The sequence below is a fragment of the Petromyzon marinus genome, unplaced genomic scaffold, assembly GCF_048934315.1.
Source record: "Petromyzon marinus isolate PM22_M1 ecotype Great Lakes invasive population unplaced genomic scaffold, UKy_Petmar_22M1.pri1.0 PM_Scaffold_83, whole genome shotgun sequence".
NCBI lineage: Eukaryota > Metazoa > Chordata > Hyperoartia > Petromyzontiformes > Petromyzontidae > Petromyzon > Petromyzon marinus.
The window spans coordinates 2,781-14,843 of NW_027423692.1; the positions used below are offsets into that span (position 1 = coordinate 2,781).

General features: G+C 47.2%; 1 protein-coding gene and 1 long non-coding RNA gene across 2 annotated transcripts in view; one reads left to right on the plus strand and one right to left on the minus strand.

The window, feature by feature from the left end:
* The first annotated feature begins 1,275 nt into the window (after window positions 1-1,275).
* LOC142923882 (uncharacterized) lies at window positions 1,276-2,070 on the plus strand. The gene is made up of 3 exons (XR_012940929.1): window positions 1,276-1,349; window positions 1,425-1,530; window positions 1,579-2,070. It is a non-coding gene; the product is annotated as an uncharacterized LOC142923882 (long non-coding RNA).
* Window positions 2,071-4,496: 2,426 nt separating this feature from the next.
* Window positions 4,497-12,063, minus strand: part of LOC142923883 (uncharacterized) — a 43,571-nt gene continuing 36,004 nt past the window's right edge. The window contains exons 7-9 of the mRNA XM_076064864.1: window positions 9,537-9,637; window positions 6,174-6,186; window positions 4,497-4,516 (exon numbers count right to left, since the gene is read on the minus strand). Of these exons, the coding sequence (XP_075920979.1) occupies window positions 4,497-4,516; window positions 6,174-6,186; window positions 9,537-9,637 (134 nt within the window). The remainder of the gene's footprint in view (window positions 4,517-6,173; window positions 6,187-9,536; window positions 9,638-12,063) is intronic.

Consider the following 12,063-nt stretch of genomic DNA (forward strand, 5'->3'; position numbering starts at 1 on the left):
CTCACACACAGTACAAGTACCATCACTACCACACAGTACAAGTACCATCACTACCACAGTACAAGTACCATCACTACCACACAGTACAAGTACCATCACTACCACACACAGTACAAGTACCATCACTACCACACAGCACAAGTACCATCACTACCACACAGTACAAGTACCATCACTACCACACAGTACAAGTACCATCACTACCACACAGTACAAGTACCATCACTACCACACAGTACAAGTACCATCACTACCACAGTACAAGTACCATCACTACCACACACACAGTACAAGTACCATCACTACCACACAGTACAAGTACCATCACTACCACAGTACAAGTACCATCACTACCACACAGTACAAGTACCATCACTACCACACAGTACAAGTACCATCACTACCACAGTACAAGTACCATCACTACCACACAGTACAAGTACCATCACTACCACACAGTACAAGTACCATCACTACCACAGTACAAGTACCATCACTACCACACACACAGTACAAGTACCATCACTACCACACAGTACAAGTACCATCACTACCACAGTACAAGTACCATCACCACCACAGTACAAGTACCATCACTACCACACAGTACAAGTACCATCACTACCACACACAGTACAAGTACCATCACTACCACAGTACAGGTACCATCACTACCACACACACAGTACAAGTACCATCACTACCACACAGTACAAGTACCATCACTACCACAGTACAAGTACCATCACTACCACACACACAGTACAAGTACCATCACTACCACACAGTACAAGTACCATCACTACCACAGTACAGGTACCATCACTACCACACACACAGTACAAGTACCATCACTACCACACAGTACAAGTACCATCACTACCACAGTACAAGTACCATCACTACCACAGTACAAGTACCATCACTACCACACAGCACAAGTACCATCACTACCTCACACACAGTACAAGTACCATCACTACCACACACACAGTACAAGTACCATCACTACCACACAGTACAAGTACCATCACTACCACAGTACAAGTACCATCACTACCACACAGTACAAGTACCATCACTACCACACAGCACAAGTACCATCACTACCACACAGTACAAGTACCATCACTACCACACAGTACAAGTACCATCACTACCACAGTACAAGTACCATCACTACCACACACAACAAATACCATCACTACCACACACACAGTACAAGTACCATCACTACCACACAGTACAAGTACCATCACTACCACAGTACAAGTACCATCACTACCACACAGTACAAGTACCATCACTACCACACACACAGTACAAGTACCATCACCACCACAGTACAAGTACCATCACTACCACACAGTACAAGTACCATCACTACCACACACAGTACAAGTACCATCACTACCACAGTACAGGTACCATCACTACCACACACACAGTACAAGTACCATCACTACCACACAGTACAAGTACCATCACTACCACAGTACAAGTACCATCACTACCACACACACAGTACAAGTACCATCACTACCACACAGTACAAGTACCATCACTACCACAGTACAGGTACCATCACTACCACACACACAGTACAAGTACCATCACTACCACACAGTACAAGTACCATCACTACCACAGTACAAGTACCATCACTACCACAGTACAAGTACCATCACTACCACACAGCACAAGTACCATCACTACCTCACACACAGTACAAGTACCATCACTACCACACACACAGTACAAGTACCATCACTACCACAGTACAAGTACCATCACTACCACACAGTACAAGTACCATCACTACCACACAGCACAAGTACCATCACTACCACACAGTACAAGTACCATCACTACCACACAGTACAAGTACCATCACTACCACACAGTACAAGTACCATCACTACCACACAGTACAAGCACCATCACTACCACAGTACAAGTACCATCACTACCACACAGCACAAGTACCATCACTACCTCACACACAGTACAAGTACCATCACTACCACACAGTACAAGTACCATCACTACCACAGTACAAGTACCATCACTACCACACAGTACAAGTACCATCACTACCACACACAGTACAAGTACCATCACTACCACACAGCACAAGTACCATCACTACCACACAGTACAAGTACCATCACTACCACACAGTACAAGTACCATCACTACCACACAGTACAAGTACCATCACTACCACACAGTACAAGTACCATCACTACCACAGTACAAGTACCATCACTACCACACACAACAAATACCATCACTACCACACACACAGTACAAGTACCATCACTACCACACACAGTACAAGTACCATCACTACCACACAGCACAAGTACCATCACTACCACACAGTACAAGTACCATCACTACCACACAGTACAAGTACCATCACTACCACACAGTACAAGTACCATCACTACCACACAGTACAAGTACCATCACTACCACAGTACAAGTACCATCACTACCACACACAACAAGTACCATCACTACCACACACACAGTACAAGTACCATCACTACCACACAGTACAAGTACCATCACTACCACACACAGTACAAGTACCATCACTACCACACACACAGTACAAGTACCATCACTACCACACAGTACAAGTACCATCACTACCACACACAGTACAAGTACCATCACTACCACACAGTACAAGTACCATCACTACCACAGTACAAGTACCATCACTACCACACAGCACAAGTACCATCACTACCTCACACACAGTACAAGTACCATCACTACCACACACACAGTACAAGTACCATCACTACCACAGTACAAGTACCATCACTACCACACAGTACAAGTACCATCACTACCACACAGTACAAGTACCATCACTACCACACAGTACAAGTACCATCACTACCACAGTACAAGTACCATCACTACCACAGTACAAGTACCATCACTACCACACAGTACAAGTACCATCACTACCACACAGTACAAGTACCATCACTACCACACACACAGTACAAGTACCATCACTACCACACACAGTACAAGTACCATCACTACCACACAGTACAAGTACCATCACTACCACAGTACAAGTACCATCACTACCACACAGTACAAGTACCATCACTACCACACAGTACAAGTACCATCACTACCACACACAGTACAAGTACCATCACTACCACACACACAGTACAAGTACCATCACTACCACAGTACAAGTACCATCACTACCACAGTACAAGTACCATCACTACCACACAGTACAAGTACCATCACTACCACACAGTACAAGTACCATCACTACCACACACAGTACAAGTACCATCACTACCACACACACAGTACAAGTACCATCACTACCACACACAACAAGTACCATCACTACCACAGTACAAGTACCATCACTACCACACAGCACAAGTACCATCACTACCACACACAACAAATACCATCCCCCGTATAGCCTTAACAGACTGTAGGGGCAAGTGCTGTTAGCGAGCACCTCACACACACAGTGTGTCTGTGTGTGTCTGTGTGTGTCTGTGTGTCTGCGTGTGTGTGTCTGTGTGTGTGTCTGTGTGTCTGTGTGAGTGTCTGTGTGTGTCTGTGTGTGTGTCTGTGTGAGTGTGTCTGTGTGTGTGTCTGCGTGTGTGTCTGCGTGTGTGTGTCTGTGTGTGTGTCTGTGTGTGTGTGTGTCTGTGTGAGTGTGTCTGTGTGTGTGTCTGTGTGTGTCTGTGTGTGTCTGTGTGTGTGTGTCTGTGTGTGTGTGTCTGTGTGTGTCTGTGTGTGTGTCTGTGTGTCTGTGTGTGTGTCTGTGTGTCTGTGTGTGTCTGTGTGTGTGTCTGTGTGTGTGTCTGCTTGTGTGTCTGCGTGTGTGTGTCTGCTTGTGTGTCTGCGTGTGTGTGTCTGTGTGTGTGTCTGTGTGAGTGTGTCTGTGTGAGTGTGTCTGTGTGTGTGTCTGTGTGAGTGTGTCTGTGTGTGTGTGTGTCTGTGAGTGTGTCTGTGTGTGTGTGTCTGTGTCTGCGTGTGTGTCTGCGTGTGTCTGTGTGTGTGTGTCTGTGTGTGTGTGTGTGTGTGTCTGTGTGTGTGTGTGTGTCTGTGTGTCTGTGTGTGTGTCTGTGTGTGAGTGTCTGTGTGTGTGTGTGTGTCTGTGTGTGAGTGTCTGTGTGTGTGTCTGTGTGTGTGTGTGTCTGTGTGTCAGTGTCTGTGTGAGTGTTTGTGTGAGTGTCTGTGTGTGTGTCTGTGTGAGTGTCTGTGTGTGTGTGTCTGTGTGTGAGTGAGTGTGTCTGTGTCTGTGTGTGAGTGTCTGTGTGTGTGTGTGTGTGTCTGTGTGTGAGTGTCTGTGTGTGTGTCTGTGTGTGTCTGTGTGTGTGTGTGAGTGTGTGTGTGTGAGTGTCTGTGTGTGTGTCTGTGTGTGTGTCTGTGTGTGTGTGTCTGTGTGTGAGTGAGTGTGTCTGTGTGTGTGTGTCTGTGTGGTTCTCTTACCGATGAAGACGAAGATCTGGTGGTGGGAGTAGCGCAGAAGCATCGACACAGACAGAGTCTACACAAACACACAGACACACACACAGTCACGTATATACACACACACAGAGTCTACACACACACAGACACACACAGTCACGTATATACACACACACACAGACAGAGTCTACACACACACAGACACACACAGTCACGTATATACACACACACACAGACAGAGTCTACACACACACAGACACACACACAGTCACGTATATACACACACACAGAGTCTACACACACACAGACACACACAGTCACGTATATACACACACACACAGACAGAGTCTACACACACACAGACACACACAGTCACGTATATACACACACACACAGACAGAGTCTACACACACACAGACACACACAGTCACGTATATACACACACACACAGACAGAGTCTACACACACACAGACACACACAGTCACGTATATACACACACACACAGACAGAGTCTACACACACACAGACACACACAGTCACGTATATACACACACACACAGACAGAGTCTACACACACACAGACACACACAGTCACGTATATACACACACACACAGACAGAGTCTACACACACAGACACACACAGTCACGTATATACACACACACACAGACAGAGTCTACACACACAGACACACACAGTCACGTATATACACACACACACAGACAGAGTCTACACACACACAGACACACACAGTCACGTATATACACACACACACAGACAGAGTCTACACACACACAGACACACACAGTCACGTATATACACACACACACAGACAGAGTCTACACACACACAGACACACACAGTCACGTATATACACACACACACAGACAGAGTCTACACACACAGACACACACAGTCACGTATATACACACACACACAGACAGAGTCTACACACACACAGACACACACAGTCACGTATATACACACACACACAGACAGAGTCTACACACACACAGACACACACAGTCACGTATATACACACACACACAGACAGAGTCTACACACACACAGACACACACAGTCACGTATATACACACACACACAGACAGAGTCTACACACACAGACACACACAGTCACGTATATACACACACACACAGACAGAGTCTACACACACACAGACACACACAGTCACGTATATACACACACACACAGACAGAGTCTACACACACACAGACACACACAGTCACGTATATACACACACACACAGACAGAGTCTACACACACACAGACACACACAGTCACGTATATACACACACACACAGACAGAGTCTACACACACACAGACACACACAGTCACGTATATACACACACACACAGACAGAGTCTACACACACAGACACACACAGTCACGTATATACACACACACACAGACAGAGTCTACACACACAGACACACACAGTCACGTATATACACACACACACAGACAGAGTCTACACACACACAGACACACACAGTCACGTATATACACACACACACAGACAGAGTCTACACACACAGACACACACAGTCACGTATATACACACACACACAGACAGAGTCTACACACACACAGACACACACAGTCACGTATATACACACACACACAGACAGAGTCTACACACACACAGACACACACAGTCACGTATATACACACACACAGACAGAGTCTACACACACACAGACACACACACAGACACAGTCACATATATACACACACACACAGTCACACACAGTCATGTATATACACACACACAGACACACACACAGTCACACACAGACACACACAGACACACACACAGTCACATATATACACACACACAGACACACACAGTCACGTATATACACACACACAGACACACACACAGTCACACACAGTCACATATATACACACACACAGACACACACACAGTCACATATATACACACACACAGACACACACAGTCACGTATATACACACACACACAGACACACACAGTCACACACACAGTCACATATATACACACACACAGACACACACAGACACACACACAGTCACACACAGTCACATATATACACAGACACAGACACACACAGTCACGTATATACACACACACAGACACACACACAGTCACACACAGTCACATATATACACACACACAGACACACACACAGTCACATATATACACACACACAGACACACACAGTCACGTATATACACACACACACAGACACACACACAGTCACACACACAGTCACATATATACACACACAGACACACACAGACACACACACAGTCACACACAGTCACATATATACACAGACACAGACACACACAGTCACGTATATACACACACACAGACACACACACAGTCACACACAGTCACATATATACACACACACAGACACACACACAGTCACATATATACACACACACAGACACACACAGTCACGTATATACACACACACACAGACACACACAGTCACACACACAGTCACATATATACACACACACAGACACACACAGACACACACACAGTCACACACAGTCACATATATACACAGACACAGACACACACAGTCACGTATATACACACACACAGACACACACACAGTCACACACAGTCACATATATACACACACACAGACACACACACAGTCACATATATACACACACACAGACACACACAGTCACGTATATACACACACACAGACACACACACACACAGTCAAGTATATACACACACAGACACACACACAGTCACACACACAGTCACATATATACACACACATAGACACACACAGACACACACACAGTCACACACAGTCACATATATACACAGACACAGACACACACAGTCACGTATATACACACACACAGACACACACACAGTCACACACAGTCACATATATACACACACACAGACACACACACAGTCACATATATACACACACATAGACACACACACAGTCACATATATACACACACACAGACACACACAGTCACGTATATACACACACACACACAGACACACACACAGTCACATATATACACACACACAGACACACAGTCACGTATATACACACACACAGACACACACAGTCACACACAGTCACATATATACACACACACAGACACACATACATAGACACACACACAGACACACAGCCATACACATAGACACACAGACACACACATACATACACATAGACACACACAGACACACAGACACACACATACATACACATAGACACACACAGACACACAGACACACACAGACATACATACACACAGACACACATATACACAACCAAACACAGACACAAACAGCCACACACACAGTCTACACATACACAGACACAGTGAGTGAGTGACTGAGTGAGTGACTAAGTGACTGAGTGTGTGAGTGACTGAGTGACTGAGTGTGTGACTGAGTGACTGAGTGTGTGACTGACTGTGTGACTGAGTGACTGAGTGACTGAGTGAGTGAGTGACTGTGTGACTGAGTGACTGAGTGACTGAGTGAGTGAGTGACTGAGCAAGTGACTGAGTGAGTGACTGAGTGTGTGACTGAGTGACTGAGTGAGTGACTGACTGATTGAGTGACTGAGTGAGTGAATGAGTGAGTGAGTGACTGAGTGTGTGACTGAGTGACTGAGTGAGTGACTGAGTGAGTGACTGAGTGAGTGACTGATTGACTGAGTGAGTGACTGAGTGAGTGACTGAGTGAGTGACTGAGTGAGTGACTGAGTGACTGAGTGAGTGACTGAGTGAGTAACTGTTTGACTGATTGTGTGACTGAGTGAGTGACTGAGTGGCTGAGTGAGTGACTGAGTGAGTAACTGATTGTGTGACTGAGTGACTGAGTGAGTGACTGAGCGACTGACTGAGTGAGTGACTGAGTGACTGAGTTTGTGAGTGAGTGACTGACTGAGTGACTGAGTGACTGACTGAGTGACTGAGTGAGTGACTGACTGAGTGAGTGACTGAGTGACTGAGTGAGTGACTGACTGACTGAGTGAGTGTGTGAGTGTGTGACTGACTGAGTGACTGAGTGAGTGACTGACTGAGTGACTGACTGAGTGAGTGACTGACAGAGTGACTGACTGAGTGACTGACAGAGTGACTGACTGAGTGACTGACTGAGTGACTGACTGAGTGACTGACTGAGTGACTGACTGAGTGACTGACTGAGTGACTGACTGAGTGACTGACTGTGTGACTGAGTGACTGAGTGAGTGACTGACTGACTGAGTGACTGACTGACGGAGTGACTGAGTGAGTGACTGACTGACTGACTGAGTGACTGACTGAGTGAGTGACTGAGTGAGTGACTGACTGACAGAGTGACTGAGTGAGTGACTGACTGACTGAGTGACTGACTGAGTGAGTGACTGAGTGAGTGACTGAGTGACTGACTGAGTGACTGACTGAGTGACTGAGTGACTGACTGAGTGACTGAGCGACTGACTGAGTGACTGAGTGAGTGACTGACTGAGTGAGTGACTGACTGAGTGAGTGACTGAGTGACTGAGTGACTGACTGAGTGACTGAGTGACTGACTGAGTGACTGAGCGACTGACTGAGTGACTGACTGAGTGACTGAGTGACTGAGTGACTGACTGAGTGAGTGACTGAGTGACTGAGTGACTGACTGACGGAGTGACTGACTGTGTGACTGAGTGACTGAGCGAGTGAGTGACTGACTGAGTGAGTGACTGAGTGACTGACTGAGTGACTGAGTGAGTGACTGACTGACTGAGTGACTGACTGAGTGACTGAGTGACTGACTGAGTGACTGAGTGACTGACTGTGTGACTGAGTGACTGAGCGAGTGAGTGACTGACTGAGTGAGTGACTGAGTGACTGACTGAGTGACTGAGTGACTGACTGAGTGACTGAGTGACTGACTGACTGACTGAGTGACTGACTGAGTGACTGACTGAGTGAGTGAGTGAGTGACTGACTGAGTGAGTGACTGAGTGACTGAGTGACTGACTGAGTGACTGACTGACTGAGTGAGTGACTGAGTAAACTCACAAATATGGCCATGATGAGCCCAGCCGTGATGTAGGAGCTTCGAGCCATCCACAGAGAGACAAAGCGATAATGTTCTCCGGTGATCACGTTACGTAGGAACCCTACACACACACAGTCACACACACAGTCAGTCACACACAGTCACACACACACAGACACACACACACACACAGTCACACACACACACAGTCACACACACACACAGTCACACACACACAGACACACAGTCACACACACACACAGACACACACACACAGACACTCACACAGACACACACACAGTCACACACACACAGTCACACACACAGACACAGACACACACACACAGACACTCACACAGACACACACACAGTCACACACACACAGTCACACACACAGACACACACACAGTCACACACACAGACACACACACAGTCACACACACACACAGTCACACACACACACACAGTCACACACACACAGTCACACACACACACACACAGAGAGACAAAGCGATAATGTTCTCCCGTGATCACGTTACGTAGAAACCCTACACACACACACAGACACACACACACAGTCACACACAGTCACACACACACTCACACACAGATACACACACACACAGAGAGACAAAGCAATAATGTTCTCCGGTGATCACGTTACGTAGAAACCCTACACACAGTCACATACACACAGTCACACAGTCACACACACACACAGTCACACACACACACAGAGAGACAAAGCAATAATGTTCTCCGGTGATCACGTTACGTAGAAACCCTACACACAGTCACACACAGTCAGTCACACACACACAGTCACACACACACACAGTCACACACACACACAGAGAGACAAAGCAATAATGTTCTCCGGTGATCACGTTACGTAGAAACCCTACACACACATACACACAGACACACACAGTTACAGTCACACACACACACAGTCACACACACAGACACACACAGTCACACACACACAGAGAGACAAAGCGATAATGTTCTCCCGTGATCACGTTACGTAGAAACCCTACACACAGTCACACAGTCATACACAGTCACACACACAAAGTCACACACACAGTCACACACACACACAGTCAGTCACACACACACACAAAGTCAGTCACACACACACAGTCACACACACAGACACACATACACACAGTCAGTCACACACAGTCACACACACAGACACAGTCATACACACAGTCTCACACACACACACACACAGTCACACACACACAGTCACACACACAGACACAGTCATACACACAGTCACACACACACACACAGTCACACACACACAGTCACACACACAGACACACATACACACAGTCAGTCACACACACAGTCAGTCACACACAGTCACACACACAGACACACACACAGTTACACACACAGTCACACAGTCACACACATAGTCAGTTACACACACAGTCACACAGTCACACACACAGTCACACACACACACAGTCACGCACACACACACAGTTACACACACAGTCACACACACACACAGAGAGACAAAGTGATAATGTTCTCCCGTGATGACATTACGTAGAAACCCTACACACACACAGTCACACACACACACAGTCACACACAGTCACACACACACAGATACACAGTCAGTCACACACACAGTCAGTCACACACAGACACACACACACACACAGACAAAGCGATAATGTTCTCCCGTGATCACGTTACGTAGAAACCCTACACACAGTCACACAACAACAACAACAACAACAACCGCCATTCGCCACTAAGTGGCGGTGACGTCACCACGACGCTTGTGCCAGGCTATGTGCACCCTGAGGCCACGTGAAGTGTCGAACGCCCGCTGGCAGGAGGTCACGGGGCAGACCCAGGTGCCACGGGTCGACTGACTGAGATGACTGACTGATGCACCACCTGTGCCCCCTACTGTGCCAACCTGCTGTGCTTTAGCCACCCGGCGCTCCGCTCGCTGTTGTGAGCGTCGCTCCTCCGCCCTCCGTTGTTGTTGGAGGGCGACTGCCTCCAACTGCCCAGTAGCATCCTTCACGAGCCTCCTCCACAGAGGCCGATCTTGACACCGCTGGTACCAGTCATCGGCAAGTCCACTCAGCTCCACGTCCTCCTGTACCACATCACTCCATCTCTTTTCTAGCCCGTGCCACGCCCGCTTAGCCCCCTCAATCCGGCCAAACAAAAGCTGTTTCGGCATGCGGTGGCTGGGCATGCGGGCTACATGACCCAGCCATCGCAGCCTTGCCTGCCGGAGGAGCTCACCGATGGGACCCTGCCCAGATCTTTCAAGGATTTGTGAGCTCCTCACACAATCCAGTCTGGTTAAACCCAGGATGGATCGTAGGCAGGTCAGCCTAAATGTTTCTAACCGGCGAAGATGTTCCATTAGGGGGGTCCACGTTTCGCAAGCGTAGAGAAGGGAGGGAATGACCGTGGCCGAGAAGACCTGAAGCTTAGTGCGGAGCGACAGACCAGGTAGCTTCCACACAGCGTTACGCAACCGATGAAAAGATATTGCCGCTC